The sequence below is a fragment of the Leptopilina heterotoma genome, unplaced genomic scaffold (genome assembly GCF_015476425.1).
Source record: "Leptopilina heterotoma isolate Lh14 unplaced genomic scaffold, ASM1547642v1 Lhet_97, whole genome shotgun sequence".
Taxonomy (NCBI): domain Eukaryota; kingdom Metazoa; phylum Arthropoda; class Insecta; order Hymenoptera; family Figitidae; genus Leptopilina; species Leptopilina heterotoma.
In genome coordinates, this window is record NW_025111203.1 from 2,258,491 (window position 1) to 2,276,607 (window position 18,117).

General features: G+C 29.7%; 1 protein-coding gene across 9 annotated transcripts in view; it reads left to right on the top strand.

Moving 5' to 3' along the window:
• LOC122512364 (plasma membrane calcium-transporting ATPase 1) overlaps positions 1–18,117 on the top strand; it is a 221,545-nt gene that overhangs the window by 72,331 nt on the left and 131,097 nt on the right. For all 9 annotated transcript variants that reach the window (XR_006302616.1, XM_043628151.1, XM_043628150.1 and 6 more), the window contains 2 exons: positions 1,920–2,114; positions 16,920–17,149. Coding sequence is in view for 8 of the 9 variants with exons in the window: in XM_043628151.1 (XP_043484086.1) it covers positions 1,920–2,114; positions 16,920–17,149 (425 nt within the window). In the remaining variant the exon portion in view is untranslated. The remainder of the gene's footprint in view (positions 1–1,919; positions 2,115–16,919; positions 17,150–18,117) is intronic.

Sequence of the window (18,117 nt, forward strand, 5' to 3'; positions counted from 1 at the left end):
AGAATTCACATGCGCAATAGGCGTAAAATTTCTGCTGTATTTGTATGAATTTCTACGTTATCAGCATAAAAGTTCTACCTTTAAACGCATGGGGCGTCAGTATACTACGATTGCAAGAGATCTATGCTATTTTAGTATATGTTTCATGCAACTGAGGTATAAAAACACGCCTTTTAAGCAGGGCGTTCATACAAAATTACCATAGGAAGTCTCCATACTAAAAACGCTTGATTTTTCTCTCCGTGCAAAATGGCTAACATAATTGTTTTATTTTATCTGGAATAAAATATTTTAACAAGTTAACAAAAGCAAAGAAAAATTTAATCAAAAAACAAAATGGAATATATAACTTGCAGCCTCCACGTGGCACATTTGGGATCCTGACTGATATTATCTTTTCCAATAACAAAATTCTAAATTTATGTCAGGTTCAAACTTAATCAATAAAATTTGGATTTCGGAGTCAGATTTGAATTCAGCGACCCCAAAAGTCTCTATATACTAATAGCGAATTCGGTTATCTGCTCCGAGAGCGATCTTGCTCGGTGTAGGAGTATAGTTTACTCTGCTCTCAAAAAGCTGTGCTCTACTCTGAGGCAATCTATGACGTCATGAACACTGTCAAAGTTCGACTGTTTTTGGAGCAGGAGCACAACATGAACTGCTATGGTGTAAAGCATACACTGCTCGTTTGGCGCGAAGTTTAAATTTAATTAAACTTATATAATATAATATTATATTTATTATATTATATATATTATTATACATTATATTATGCAATATATTTTCTTCTTAAATGTAAAATTATTTTACTTAAAATTAAATATTTTATGATGTATACATAAATAATATTTTTAAAAGCAAAAAATTTGATATTTTTATTAGAATTTTAAAATCTTATTCGGTCAATGTTTTGATATAGCAGAATTGTTAATCACAAAATTATCGAATAATATTTCTGATATAAATTTTGTTCACACTATTTGACATTTTGAACTACTAACAACAACAATAATAAAATAAGTGAAAAGGTTATTTCTTTGAGACCAAATAATTACTTTATAATGAGTATTTTTATTTAAATATTAAAAATATTGAAAATTATTTACTGTTTTTATTAAATATTAAAATATTGAATGTTAGTCTTTCTCTAAATACAAAATTCATTATAAAAAACATAATTCGTCTTCACTACTATCGCTAGAGGTGTCAATTAAATCTGTTAGAAGTGAAATTTTTAAATTTGCCGCTTCTCTTGACATTTTTTTAAACTGCACTAACAAAATTGTGGGAGCAAATTTTGTTGCACCTTTCGATCCTTGAGAGTGCACACTTCTTAATTCGAACACAAATAACGATCTGCGCCGGAGCAGTGCTGCCAAAACGAATACTCGAAACGATCTGCGCCGGAGCAGTGCTGCTAAAGCGAATACTCCAAACGATCTGCACTAGAGCACATTTGTCAAACCGAACATGCTACTCCTGCTCTGGAGCACTCCGAGAGTGCTCCGGTGCAGATAACCGAATTCGCTATAAGTTTCACGAAATTTTGCGTGAAATAACAAAATTTCGCTCGCTATTTTGGATCAATTTTTCTCAAATAGTGAAGGGTTTAGTATTGAAAATGTCTAAAATTTTTGACATTTTATAGTATTCAAAATGTCTTTTTTCTATAAACAATTTCTATCTTTTAATACGGCAAAGTTTAATAAATTATTGAAGAAACGATTTTTAGTTGCTTGGTCTCACGGCATTTTGACCATTCATATAATTACATTTTTTATGGAATTTTAAACCTGAATAACAAAACTTCCTGAATTGTTTGATTTTATTGTACAAAATGGCGTGAGACTTATAAGAATTAATAGTATGAAGAAAATGTGAAAATGAAAAGAAATTGATAATTATAATGTTCCCAGGTCTCAGTGGATCAGAAGCAGACATTCAGCATAGGCGAGACACGTTCGGATCAAACATGATACCTCCTAAACCACCAAAAACATTTTTACAATTAGTATGGGAAGCACTGCAAGATGTAACGTTAATCATTTTAGAGATAGCTGCGTTGGTTTCATTAGGTCTCAGTTTTTATCATCCTTCTGATGATAATGCACGTGAGTATTATTAATATATATATATTAATATATATATTATATTATATATATTATATATAATATATATAAATATATTAATTATTATTATTATTATAATATATATAATATATTATTATATATTATATATATTATATTATATATATTATATATATTATATTATATATATTATATTGTATTATTAATATTTTACATTTGTAATGTTCTTTTTGCTTTTCGTTTCAAATGATTTTTAGGCCAGTCGGTGAGTGCAAAAAGTGCACATAATAAGTGCAACCTGAAAAGTCGAAGCAGTTTCTTGTAGTTTGAGGGCCCCAAATAAGAGCCCCATAGTTTGCACCACATTTCCGGTTGCGAAAAATGGTGTAAGCAATCGCCAAAGTTCGAAAAACATGGTTTTTCGATGACTGTTGCTTCCGGTTAAATTTTAGGGGAAAAAGTTGTGATTGAAAGTTATAGAGCTTGGAAATAGCTCTCAAATGATTGGTCGCAAGTTAAAAAAGCTTAATTAGTCTAGTTGCAAATGAATTTAAACCATTAAAAATAGCACTTTTTTAATTGTTTAATAACTTTGTTAATAATTATCGAATTTGTTTCTAACTTCCCAGAAATATTCCCCTTGCGAGGCTGAATAAATCCCAAAAAAATCAACTTGATCGGGTAAATAGTTTATGCATAATTCCATTTGTTAACTAAAAACATGTAATTTTTCAACGGAATTTCCCCACTTTTGGACCTGCGAATTCCGTTTTTTTTTCTTGGAGAGTACAGTTAAGGAGGCTAACTTTAATTCCATTTAAATGGGAAATTGATTTTTTTTATTTAAGTGCATAATAATAGACGTTAAAAAAGGGTATGTTTTTTTGACATAAACAAATGGAATAACTCGGCCAATTTTCACTTTATCGATTTCGTGTAAAGGGCATTTGATTTCATTTGTTTTCACAAAACTTTTCCAAAAAAAAAAAAAATCCGATCTAACTTCAAGAGGTGGAGAGTTAACTTTTTTTAAAAAAAAAATTCCTGACAAGTTAATCATTAATGTTTTTTATTGAAATTCGCACCACTTACAGTTTGATACATGTATTTTATGTAAAAAAATTAAACATAAGGTTTTGTGCATTTATTTTTAATTTATAACAAGTAAAAGTAAATGTATCCATTTTTCAACCTCTGAACGGCGGAGTGGGGGTACTCGGAGGAGCGTGATTCTCGCCGCCACAACTGAATTTAGCTGTTCAAATTTGCAAAAATGGTCATAACTTCGTTAATTATTTACCGATTTTTATCTTTCTTTTTTTAATTTGATGTATTTTGTTACGCTGAATCCAAAAATAATTTTATATGTTTTCAAAATACAATATTTTTAATAATAAAAAAGAAAATTTTTTTTAACAACAAATTTTTAATTACTTATATATCATATTTGACAAAAAATTCTTTTCGTACATATAATTCCATTGAATTTAAAATAATATTATGACATAAAAAAATTAAAATTAATTATATATAAGCTTGTAGCATCAGGTTCACATATGCACGCCTGTTCAACTATCAATACAACAATGCTACACACTTATAAGTAAATAATTTTATTTTTTTTATGTCATAATATTATTTTAAATTCAATGGAATTATATGTACGAAAAGAATTTTTTGTCAAATATGATAAATAATAATTAAAAATTTATAGATGATTTTTTTCTTCCGTTGTTGAAGTTTGTAAATCCTTTTTTATTCGATTATCGGAAGAGTGATAAATGAAACAATGTTACATTAGTTGTGCAACGTTTCGGTGTCTTGGTTTGACACCATCATCAGGCCACTTTATTAAACAATAAAAATTATTTTTTTAAAAATTAAAATTTTACAAATAAAAGATTTTTACAAAAAAAAATTAAGTTAATACAAAAATTAATATCTACCTAGTCATTTTACAAAATTAGTTAAAAAAAATTATTCAAATAAATAATTTGTTATATTTGTTACATTAGTAACACGTCTCAAAAACATAAAAAACGTCAAAAAAATTACGAGCGAACAGTTTCACATAAAACACGGACATCTCATACGAGTGACAAAACAAGACTAAAATCTGAAGGAGACAATTTTGCACGTCATATAAACAGCACGTGTGGAGTCAATGAACTCAAATCAAAATAATCGAGATAAGTTCACTCTTTCAGTTTTCTTAATAGAGGAAAATATGCATTGCTTAGAAATTGTATATCTTCTTTCTTATTGATCGTGTTATCGTTAAACTTAATATATAACATTTCAGAAATTAATCGTTTTTTATAATTTGATTCCAAATCTACAATTTTTACTTCATCAAAATTGAAAGAATGATTGAGTGTAGTTTGATGTTCATTAACTACAGATTCAATTTTTTTGTTTTTGTATTCTTTGATTCTTTTTTCCAAACTACGTTTTGATTCACCGATGTAAGTGGCGGAACAATTATTACAGTTAAATTTGTAAACGATACCAGTTTGGTTCCATTTGTTGGTTGAATCCTTACCTAATTTAACAACTGAAGTTAAAGACTTATTAACCATTGGAATTGACAATAAATTATAATCTTTTAAAATCTTTGACAATTGTGAATAATTATTATTAAATGGAATGCAAATTTTTGGAATACGACTATAGATAAATGATTTATTAAAATTTTGATTATTGTTCAATGTAGATTTTTGTTTAAACAATCTAATTTTTTTATGTTTATTGATAAAGTCCAATGGATAATCATTCTTAAGTAAAATTTGGAACACCTTTTCGATATTACATTTGTGAAAAGATTCATGTGACAATAAGATAGCTCTATCCAACAAATTATAAACAATGTTCTTTTTTTGTTGGATTGGATGGCCTGAAAAGTAATTAATAACTCTATTAGAAGATGATGGTTTTTGGAACCAATTAGTAATGAGTTTATCATTGTCTTTAATTAAAGTCATATCGAGAAAATTAATTTGATTATTGATTTCTAATTCATGAGTAAATTTTAAATTTTTATTATAAGAGTTAAAAACATTTAATACTAAGTCGACATGATCTGTGTGGACACTTAATTATATGTCGTCCACATATCTAAAATAGAAAACAGGAATGCAGTTAAATTTATTTTTTAATTTTTTTAAACAATCACTTTCAAGGTCATCCATGACAATATCCGCAAATAATGGTGATATCGGGGAACCCATAGGGGTGCCATAAATTTGTTGGTAAATATTTTCATTGAAAAGGAAGATAGTATTATCGAAGAGAAACTTAACACAATTAGTTAGATCAACAAATGGAATTTTACATGAATTTTGAATATTTGTGATTCTTTTATCTAAGCTTTGGAGAACTAGTTCGTATGAAACATTCGTAAAGAGTGAGCTAACATCTAGTGAAAGTAATACAAAATTATCTAGCAATGAAATATTTTTCAATTTTTCTTTTAATTCGAAGCTGTTGTTTATGTGCGATTTAGGCAAAGGAATTGCAGATTTTAGTTCATCGTACACAGTTTTTGCCAGAAAATGTGTTGGACTGTTCACAAGAGAAACAATCGGTCGGAGAGGTACATTTTCCTTGTGAACTTTTGGTAAACCATAAAATTTCGCCATAGTCGTGTTTGTCATAGTTAGTTGATTTTTATGGTATTTATATTTAAGATAATCATTAGAATTGAGATTTTGCAGGATTTTGTAAGTATCCGATTGTAATTTAGACAAAATATTTTTTCCAGTTATTTCTTTATAAGTGTGTTGATCAGAAAGTAAGGTGTTAGCTTTAGATATATAATCAGATTTTTTAATACAAACAGAAACGTTACCTTTGTCGGAATTTGTGAAAAAAAGTTCAGGGTTACTTTTAAGAAAATTATTAGTAGATTTTAATTTTGAAGCAAAGATTTTATCTTCATTAGTGACATGATGTTTTTTATTCAAATTGTTAATAACACTGTTCGTAACTCTATTTCTGATTTCACTTTTTGATTCAGAATTTATGTCTAGATTAGAAATAGAGTGTTCAAGATTTTTAATAACTGTAATTACATTTTGTTTGGAAATTTGCTGAGAAAAACTGAAATTTGCACCCAAAGAAACTACGTCAATCACTTCTTGGGGAATTTCAGTATTAGTTAAATTGATCAACCAATTGTTCTTATTCGAAACTTGTCGGGTATGTGTTTTTTTTAAAATTAAATTTTCAAATTTTTAAATAAATTTCGAATTACACTTAGAGCGGATAGTAAAAAATTTGTTGTTAAAAAAAAATTTTTTTTTTATTATTAAAAATATTGTATTTTGAAAACATATAAAATTATTTTTGGATTCAGCGTAACAAAATACATCAAATTAAAAAAAGAAAGATAAAAATCGGTAAATAATTAACGAAGTTATGACCATTTTTGCAAATTTGAACAGCTAAATTCAGTTGTGGCGGCGAGAATCACGCTCCTCCGAGTACCCCCACTCCGCCGTTCAGAGGTTGAAAAATGGATACATTTACTTTTACTTGTTATAAATTAAAAATAAATGCACAAAACCTTATGTTTAATTTTTTTACATAAAATACATGTATCAAACTGTAAGTGGTGCGAATTTCAATAAAAAACATTAATGATTAACTTGTCAGGAATTTTTTTTTTAAAAAAAGTTAACTCTCCACCTCTTGAAGTTAGATCGGATTTTTTTTTTTTTTGGAAAAGTTTTGTGAAAACAAATGAAATCAAATGCCCTTTACACGAAATCGATAAAGTGAAAATTGGCCGAGTTATTCCATTTGTTTATGTCAAAAAAACATACCCTTTTTTAACGTCTATTATTATGCACTTAAATAAAAAAAATCAATTTCCCATTTAAATGGAATTAAAGTTAGCCTCCTTAACTGTACTCTCCAAGAAAAAAAAACGGAATTCGCAGGTCCAAAAGTGGGGAAATTCCGTTGAAAAATTACATGTTTTTAGTTAACAAATGGAATTATGCATAAACTATTTACCCGATCAAGTTGATTTTTTTGGGATTTATTCAGCCTCGCAAGGGGAATATTTCTGGGAAGTTAGAAACAAATTCGATAATTATTAACAAAGTTATTAAACAATTAAAAAAGTGCTATTTTTAATGCTTTAAATTCATTTGCAACTAAACTAATTAAGCTTTCTTAACTTGCGACCAATCATTTGAAAGCTATTTCCAAGCTCTATAACTTTCAATCACAACTTTTTCCCCTAAAATTTAACCGGAAGCAACAGTCATCGAAAAACCATGTTTTTCGAACTTTGGCGATTGCTTACACCATTTTTCGCAACCGGAAATGTGGTGCAAACTATGGGGCTCTTATTTGGGGCCCTCAAACTACAAGAAACTGCTTCGACTTTTCAGGTTGCACTTATTATGTGCACTTTTTGTACTCACCGACTGGCCTATTTTTTTTTCGCAACAAGGGCGTACACGAGAAAACGAGATTAATATGAAATTTACCGTCTACAAAAAACCAATTCAAAACCAATTCAGAACTCTCAAACAAATCATTCACCACAATAATTTTGAATATAAGACAAAATGAGTATTATCTACATTATTTCTATCAATAGTTTTATTTGATTGGCAATTAAATAAAACTATGCTTAAAATTATCAAAGTAGTAGAGGTGTGCAAAAAGCTTGAATAGCTCGATTGCTGTTACAAGTATTTGAAATTACTCAAGAGTTCGAAAATATCCGAGCGCTATTTGGATTCCGGATGACGGTCTCATTTTATGGTGTAAAATGCGGAAATGTGGTGTATCTGGCAACACTGAAACGGTTCCGCGAGTGACCAATGTCACTATTCTAACGTTCGACCTTTCAACTTCAAACTAATACTTCAGTAAAAATTAAAGAAAAAAATGATAACATAATTTTTATTTTTATTATTAGACAGAATTAACAGAAACGTCTTAAATATAAAAACATTGTCCAAAGTAAAAAGGTAGTAATCGTATTTTCCGTATGGTCGTGATTTGTTTATAATCTAAGTACTAAGAACTTCGACCTAATGGTAAATGGGGTTACTAGTTTTTTACTTTAAACAGTAGTTTTCTTTCTTAAAATTTGCTCAAGTTTCTAATTCTCGATATAGGAAAATGTGGATTTATCCGGTTTTGAAAACTTGCTTTTCCTATAAAGTTTTTCACCTCTAAATTTGTATCTAGTAATTAAAAAAAATGGTTCTTTTACATAATTATTCTTGGAAACTTTGCGTTCTATTGATCACAAGAATAATAACAAATATTACTGAGTTTTGGAGTAGGTCATTAAAAAAATAGTACAAGCGTTTACGGAGAAAAACTATGTTGACAATCGATTGAATTTGTTGCCTCGTAGGTTCTTCCAACTGTGAGGAAGCGCCAAAACACGAGGTTCGCTAGAGAAAAATTTAGTTAATGTAACTAGGAACAATAGACCAATTTACTACGAGGGACGCGAACACCTAAACCTAACGAATACGTACATTCAAAACTCGGAATGATAACCGCTACACTTTACACTAGGGTGTCCGTAAAAATGCGAAAATCCAAAGCCGATTGATTAATATTAACACGATTAATTATGTCAGTAATCGATCGTAATTTTCCATTGAAAATACATGGGAAAAATGCACATTCTTAAAAAAATTCATAAGTTTTAATATTTTTAAGCAAAAAATACTCCAGATCACAAATCTCTTCATTGTTAGCTGTACTACAAGATAGCACTTTCAAAATTTTTGATCCAATATGTCGGACTTGAAATTTTGCTTTTCCACATTTTTGAAGTAAATATTCTAAATATTAATAGTTACGATCAATTACTGGCACGTGTTTAATTAATAATAATTAATTAATCAATCAGCTTTGGATTTTCCGATAAATTTTTTCTTCTTATATTGGAACCAAACTAGGGGGTGGCATAAGCAAAATTCGAAAAAATAAATTCTCCATGTATCTTACGGACACCCAACTATACACGCACATTGTATTTTCACTTTTTAATTGATACTAAAATTCAGGGTGTCTACTAACCGGGAATTCCGGGAAAACCGGGAAATAACCGGGAATTTTATTTGACCGGGAAAAACCGGGAATTAGCCGGGAATTTTATACCAAACCGGGAATTTTTTTACCAAAATTAAAAAAGTTTTATTATTTTAATTTGTTTTTAAAAAATCACTTTTTATTTCAATTTTTATAGGAATTTATACTGTTCTCTAAATTTAAGTTAGTTAAAAATAATTAATTTGATAGTAAAAAATCAATTCGACTGAAAATATAAAATTAAATTTGTTAAAGAATTTCATTAGAAACTTTTTAACAAATAGAATTTCCAAAGTATTTTAATTTAATAATTGATTAATAATTGAATATTATAAAGAGTTAAATTCTAATGTATTCATGTTTCTTACTGCGAAGATTAATAATTAAAATTTTTATTAGTTAATTTGAAAAAATATACATACTTAAAATTGTTTAATAAAATTGAACTTTCGCAAAATTTTTTTTTAATTCTGAAAAATAAGATTGTTGTAATTTTTTAATTCTATTGTTTCAAGATAATTGAATTTTTCTAAACAAATAATTGAAATTTTTTTAAATAATTGAAATTTGTTTACATTTTTTGAAAAATAATTGAATTCTTTTAAAGAATTATATTTAAATTTTTCGTAAATAATCAAGGGAAGTTAGTGACCGTAATTATAATTTAATTTTTAAAATTTAAGGTCCCTCTTACAGTTTTAAATCAATTTTTTGCTTCTAAAAATATTATTAAACTTCTCTTAAATTTTTATAATTTTAAATTTCTGATTAAATATTTATTACTTATTAAGTAAATAATTAATTATTATTAATGATTATTATTTTCAAAAATTTTAATAAAATTCTTCACAAGAATTAAATTATTTTCATAAATAATAGCATTCTTTGGAAGGATTCAATTGTTTTTATAAATAGTGAAATTTTTTTGCAGAAATTCAATTATTATCAATATAATTTTAATAAAATTAAAAAATCAAAATTTCAATTATAATTATAAAGAGACAAGATTATTTTTGAAAAATTAAAAAAATTTAAAGATTTATTTATTTTCGAAATGAGAAAAAAACCGGGAAAAAATTTGGACATAACCGGGAATCATAACTATAATGACACTACAAAGAGTTTTGATGTATTTATTTCTATGTTATCGTTTTTGTTTATATTTTATAATTATATTTGTGAGCGGTAACGGAGGGGAGTTTTATTTCTGCACAAAACTAATTTAATTCTAGGAAAAAATACCTAACAAATATTTTACTTTATTCTTGATGAATCAATTAGAAATAAAATAATAAGTAGATATTACCCTGCAAAAGACTTTTTTGTATTGCAGAATTAATATAATATACCTCTTCTATAAATGAAACTTACTTCATGAACGGTAACGGAGTGGAGTTTTTATGCTATATTAACACGTGTATCTTTAAATATTTCAAATTTTCGATTTATTTTTCATAGGATCCGATTAAATCATGATGAATGCTATTATTAGGACGTACAAGTTTTGAAAAATTATTATTATTATTTATTTAAAAAAATCTAATGTACGTCTCATTTGTCCCGATTGTGAGAATGACCCTTAAACTGAAACCTAACATAAAAAGTCTGAAATAATTGACTAATATAATTTAATAACTAAATTTATAAATTCTGGACTATCTGTATCGAAAGATTCCAAGAAAACAGCACATTTGAAATACGCAGAAAACACATTTTATGTACAGAAAGTATATATACACGAATAATCATAAACAATCGTTTTACAAAATCACGAAAGATGTAGAGGTATTTTATTGAACATGCCCTGTAAAGAGCGATATTGGTCAATTCGTTTTTGAGATATGATGGTCGTTAGTTTGAAAAAAATAGTTTTGAGAAAAATCCCCTTTTAAAGTTTAAGTACTTCATTGATCGCTCTGCTGCACTCTCCAACGCATCTTATCAGTGCTGTAACTTTTGTAGGACGTCGAATATCGAAAAATCGCTTTACCCACATATTCTACACATATATTATAAATGCGATTATAAAAAATATTTTTCGATATTTTAAATATAATATTATAAATATTATAATTATAATACATTTATATTATAATTATTTTTTTGTAATGTATTTGTAATATTTCAAAATCCTTACTGTAATTGCAACAGTCCTGAGATAAAAAATATTCTCCTTGGCTTAGCGAAGAGAAGTTCGTTGGACGCAAGGCACAGTGGGCGAAAATTACAAAAAAGTGGACAAAATTGTTTCTCCTGCGTAATTTTTATTGCATTTTAATTACATTGCGTTTAAAGTCTAGCTTAAAAAATGTACAACTACAAGTTAAATGAAAAAAGTCTCACCTTTGTCTATAAGTGCAACTTTTTTCATTCAACCCATATGTAGCTTTTCAAATTACTTCCAACACTGCCAAAAAGGATTCAATTTTGAGAAAAGCTAAGTAACCTCAACAATTTTTAACAAAATTAAAAACCCTTTACCATTTAAGTTCTTTGGGTGTTCTAGATTAAGAATGTTGCATTACATTTTCAAAATTCAAAACGGCGTATTCAATATGGCAATCAATTTTTGAACATTTATCGGAATTGCTAGAAACTTGTTTCTGGGGTTTTATGATAATTTATTTTTCTTAAATTATATTTGTATGAGGAAAATGATGTGATTGGTACTGTGATACCTAATAAGGAAAGAATAGGAAGATGGTCGCTACCTAAAAGATCATCAAGGACATTTCAAGATGAGGATGTGAAAAGGTTTGAAGATATGGAGTAAGGTCTAATGCAGAAACGGGATTGGGTGGGCGACCTACTAAGGTAGGTGAGCCTACCTATCAATAAGGTATCATTAAGGAGGATGAGGTCTGCTTTATTCAGTTCTTCGCATAAGTTACACGCATTGGGACAGACAGACTCTCCAAAGAATGTTATGACAGTTAAAGTCACCTCCAATAATTAAGGGACGTTTGTTTACCAAAGTCTTTATAAACGAAGATTATTAATAATTCGCCCATAGAGGAGTCAATAGAAACAGCAAAAGTGTCTCCAGTTTTTGACTGTACCCTGGAAAATCAATAGAACGATTTTAGAAGAAACGTATTTATATTCTTTTGTTTTTTCGTCATAGCAGCGTAGCGAGAGCAGCAATTCTTTCACCACGTGTGGTGCACTACGTTTACTCCAACGCCTTGCGAGGAAAGGTTTCTTCGTGAGTTTCGTATAATTTTAATTTAACGTGTGCTTATGTTTAATATAATAAAAGGCGAATGTTTTGAGTGGGGAAGAAGTTAGATACAAAATAAATCTCGGTCAAAGAACAAGAAAAAAGAATTAGGTCATGATTTACTTTCGCCACGCTAAATTTATGTACTTTCACCACGCTGAATTTACTTTCGCCACGCTCTTCAGAACAGTTGAGAAAAGTTCTACTTTCGCCACACTTTTCTACCAAGAAAAGTACTCCTTTCAGAGCAAGTGTTGGAGAAAGTATATTAACTGAAGGTTTTACCTCCAGTTATGGGCTCACTTATTAAAAAAATAATAGTATATTGTGCAACACCTTTTGGTTTTGATAAAAAAAGCTGTTTGGTAGAGTTGTGCAAAAAGCTCGAGGCTCGAGGCTCGAGCGAGCTTTTTCGAGCTTTTCATTTTTCGGGCCGAGCCGAGCCGAGCCTAATCAGTTCGAGCTCGAGCCGAGTTCGAGCCGAGCCGAGCTGTGTAAAAAGCTCGAATAGTTTCGAGTACTCGAGTTAATTCGAGTACTCGAATTTTTCGAGCACTCGAGGGAATTCGAGTACTCGAATTTTTTCGAGCTCTGAGTAAATTCGAGTTCTAGAGAAAATTCATAGAATTTTCGCATTTATTATATTTAGCAAATAGAAATATTGATTCAGTAATTCAAAAAAATTCGAAATTTTTTACTTATTAATAGTTTTTTTAGTAAGTCAAAAGCTCGAATCCATTCGAGTACTCGAAAAATTCGAGTACTCGAATTCACTCGAGTGCTCGAATTTAATCGAGTACTCGAATTTACCCGAGTACTCGAATTTTTCGAGTACTCGAAGTCACTCGAGTACTCGAAAATTTCGAGTACTCGATACATCGAGCCGGCTCGGGCTCGGCTCGGCTCGGCCCGAAAAAATTTCGGCTCGGCTCGGCTCGACTTTTCGAGCTTTTTGCACATCTCTACTGTTTGGAAACGCTAGTTGACGCCAACATACGTACTGTTTAGCAGGGTTTGGAACGTATGTTACCGCACTTAATATTCGTGGTTTTTTACGCGTATATTACTGTAAAAAATAGGTATTCTACAAATAGAAAACAAATACCTATGTATATCACCAAAAAAACCCAAAAGTTTAAGAACTTTGCCGCACTAGTGCAGCAAAGTACTGTTTTGCGCCTACTTTACAGGCATGCAAAGTATTACTTTCCTTATAGGTGTTGCACAAAAATTCTTTAATCTTTAATTCTTTGACCGAGATATATTTTGTGTCTAACTTCTTCCCCACTCAAAACATTCGTCTTTTATTATATTAAACATAAGCACACGTTAAATTAAAATTATACGAAACTCACGAAGAAACCTTTCCTCGCAAGGCGTTGGAGAAAACGTAGTGCACAACTCGTGGTGAAAGAATGATTTTTCGTGCCACTAAAGTCGGATTCAAAAGTGTTGGCTCGTCACTTTCAATGCTTATAGCTTGTCCAAAAAAAATCTTAGAATAAAGCAATAAAACATTTCTGACAAATAAAGTATTCCCCATTTCAGTAATGTAAAATCTATTTTGCAAAAAATTTTTTTACAGACTCAGCAATCGAAAATGTTGCGAAAAACACGTATTTTCAAGACATTTTTCACAAGGTCAACTTTGGTGGGCTACCAAATGAAATGTAACTTTTTGAAAAATGTGAAAAAATTCAAGTGAATACATTGAATTTTCTAGAATGTAATGGGTTTTACCGAGTTAAAAATTTTTTATTAATTAACTATTATAATAGGGGAAGTGCGCCGGTTGTGGGCACCCTCCGGTTGTGGGCACCCCTACGTAAACTTCGACGGCAAGCAGACTTTACTGAACTAAGTATTGCAAGTCGTGTTCGTTGACAATACGGACTTTTCGTATTGATAACGAAACAAATATATGCATTTGTGTAATAGCTGTGAGCATAATAAAGAAAATTTGCATTAAATAAATAAAAAAGTAATTTTGTATTGTTTTCGAAGAGCAACATATGGGTGTAGATTCGTTCAGAAAAAAAGGGTTTAATTTTTTTTTGCAGTGTTGTCATTATATTTTGTGATTTACCTTCGTGTTTAACCAAAATCCTGCATCACAAAATGTGTTGGTCTTTTTAAAAAATGACTGTCATTCCCGGTTGTGGGCACCTTTATGTTAAGGAGGCTCTACCATCTGACAATGATGAGGACTACTGTCTCATCTATCTAAACTTTCTGCCAAGGAAAGTGACAGCCGCAAACTCCATTAAATGCGATGAATATAGTCGTTCAGTGCATTCGAAGTGCGTTATGGTATGCGTACTAGCTACTTCACATGCAAGCATTATGCTTTTGTTAGCGATGAGCATAGTGTGAAAACGTGTCATCATTTTTGTTCTTTATCCCGGCAAATTCTCTTAAAATAAAGAAACTTTCATTTCTTCTTTATTTGTGTTGGTTTCCTTTAATATTTTTCCATTTTTAGCGGATTTTTCAAGGGTGCCCACAACCGGGTACAAAATTTTTTTTGTCAAAAAATTCCCATTTCACTAAATTTCTAATAAAACTTTTTTATTTAAAGGAATCAATTTAATTCCTTCACTGACAGTCACCTTAGACCTCTAGCTTTAAATTCGTACACATATATTTGAATAATATGCACATGGACAAATGTTATGAGGCAAAAACAAAAGGGTGCCCACAACCGGAACACTCCCCTTACACTTTTCCGCAATAATGTTATCTCTTCACTTAATTGAGCTAGAGCTTTCGTTTATGTCATAAAATAATCCGTTTAATTACATGATTAATATGCAAAAGAAACAAATCAATTTATGTACAAATTAAAAGAGAAAAATGAGTATAAATAATAACTCTTTTAATCAGTTGTATGAACCTGTCAGTAGGTATGAAAGAAATGTCGAAAAAAAGGGTCACTGAGAGGACAATAGTAAATCGGAAGGCATCTCTAGCATGCATCTCTAGCCTGTATCGGTTGGCCTTCCGATTTACTATTGTCCTCTCAGTGACCCTTTTTTTCGACATTTTTTTCATACCTACTGACAGGTTCATACAACTGATTAAAAGAGTTATTATTTATACTCATTTTTCTCTTTTAATTTGCACATAAATTGATTTGTTTCTTTTGCATATTAATCATGTAATTAAACGGATTATTTTATGACATAAACGAAAGCTCTAGCTCAATTAAGTGAAGAGATAACATTATTGTGGAAAAGTGTATTATAATAGTTAATTAATAAGAATTTTTTAACTCGGTAAAACCCATTACATTTTAGAAAATTCAATGTATTCACTTGAATTTTTTCACATTTTTCAAAAAGTTACATTTCATTTGGTAGCCCACCAAAGTTGACCTTGTGAAAAATGTCTTGAAAATACGTGTTTTTCGCAACATTTTCGATTGCTGAGTCTGTAAAAAATTTTTTTGCAAAATAGATTTTACATTACTCAAATGGGGAATACTTTATTCGTCAGAAATTTTTTATTGCTTTATTCTAAGATTTTTTTTGGACAAGCTATAAGCATTGAAAGTGACGGGCCAACACTTTTGAATCCGACTTTAGTTGTGCAATGTACTATTTATGTCATGACTTTTATAAAAAAGAAACTACTCAAATTCAAAGATCTGTTGCGAAATAATGCGTGGAGTAGATTCAGACATTATAGAAATAAAATTGAGGGACTGGATTAAGTGAATGGCGCGTATCCCTTATAGCTTCCAGTCCCTTAATTCAAGTGAATTAGACGATTTTCACATCTTTTTTGTCATTTGCATCCAGTGTGTTCGGGCTCCTGCAGTCGGACATACTTTCCTATTTTAGCATTGCATTCAGAGAAAAGCTCCTCTACTGAAAGCAAAACATTCACGGTTAAGCTTGCTTCTTGTTGATCATGCAACAAGTTATTCTTATGTATGTGAATTTTTTTATACTAAAAAAAAGTTCTTTTCGTGTATGGAACCTTAGGTAGTAATCACTCATTTTCGACACTTTTATCAATCTGAATCCGGTTTGCTGTTTTTTCTGAAAATTTATACGTAACAATACACCAGAAACCTCATTTATTAATTGCCAAGGTCGAAAATTTAAAAATTCATGGCTGGTGACCACTTTTTCAAAAATTTTCATTTTTCGTCAAACCATCCATCACTTAACCAAAAACTTTATATAATGTTTAATCTTATTGATAGGACTTTCTCTCTTTTCCATAAAAACTTTAATAATTATTTCTCACATAATTATTAAATTTCTTTTGTTAAGGGGTTACATACCTCTTTGACCGCAAAAAATGAGTGATTTTCATCATTATTTTTAGACTTTTCATTAAAACTTTATTGAAATATTGTACATTGTATCAGATATTTATTATCCTCCAAACTTTTACAAATGTTTACGCCCGTGTTGTGATCGCTTAAACCGTAGATACTTTAATGCTTAAAACCGAATTGTTCGTTCGGAATTATAATTTAATTTATGGAAGGAATGTATAATAATAATAATAATATTTTAATGTAATAGCTCCAGGAATAGATGACGATGAGGCAAAGTATGGTTGGATTGAAGGACTTGCTATTTTGATATCCGTCATTGTGGTGGTTATAGTGACAGCTTTTAATGATTATTCTAAGGAGCGTCAATTTAGAGGTCTTCAAAATAGAATAGAAGGGGAACATAGATTCTCCGTTATCAGACAAGGAGAAGTAAAACAAATTTCCGTATCCGATATAATTGTAGGTGATATTTGTCAGGTGAGTAACTAATAATTACTAATACAAATTGCTTTTTAAGAACATGTTATAGTAAAACGACTCTCATTGCAAGGTCCTTGTTCATATATTTTGTGTCAGTCCATGTTATGCACAGAAAAAAAAAAAATGCGTCACTTAATGATAAAAAACTAGGCAGTAGCAATTGGTGTCAATAACATAAAGTCCCTCTCAAGACGTTGAAATTAGAGGCGTTTCACTATATAAGAAAAGCTTTATATTATGTAAACACATTCCTCAATATTTTTGTAAGTTAGTTTATTCTGTTCGACAATAAATAATGTTACAGTAGAACTCTTATAATTTCTAGGTCCTAATGCGCAAAATATCCCCTCTGTGGGCAAAAGCCTACCATGTCAAGGCCCCCAAAATGTTGAAACTATAAGCGTTTTACTGTAATTCATTTTTATGGTGTAAGTAAAATTTGTTTACAGCTTATGACTCGTGTAGGGCTTGTATCGCACAGAGCGTGAGTATCCGTCTCTTTAGCAGGCCCTTCACAATACTATCTTAAGGGTTCATACCACTTTACACGCCTTAAAATTTAGCTAATTTTTAGAATTATTTTACGAACGCAAAAATCAACAAGATTTAGGTTCCATAGGACTATATTCATCGTCCGAACTAGAATGATTAATCTTTATACAAAGAAAGAAAATGGGAGCAGTTTGAATAAAGTTGTTTGTAAAACAAGGGTTTTTTGACAGTTTTTCAGTATAAAAGATAGTAAAAATTAATATTTTTACATAATTCTAGTTCCCGCGATACCCATACATGCCACGAAGATGTGGTAAAAATTTTGTAAGAATCAGTCCAGCAGTTTTCGAGTAAAACATTACACAGCATGGAAAAAAGTGGTTTTAAGATGTTTTACTTTCGAAATCTGTTAAAAAAGAAAAATCGATTTTTTGAAATTGGTAAAGTAGTATGAACCCTTAACTGATAATGTT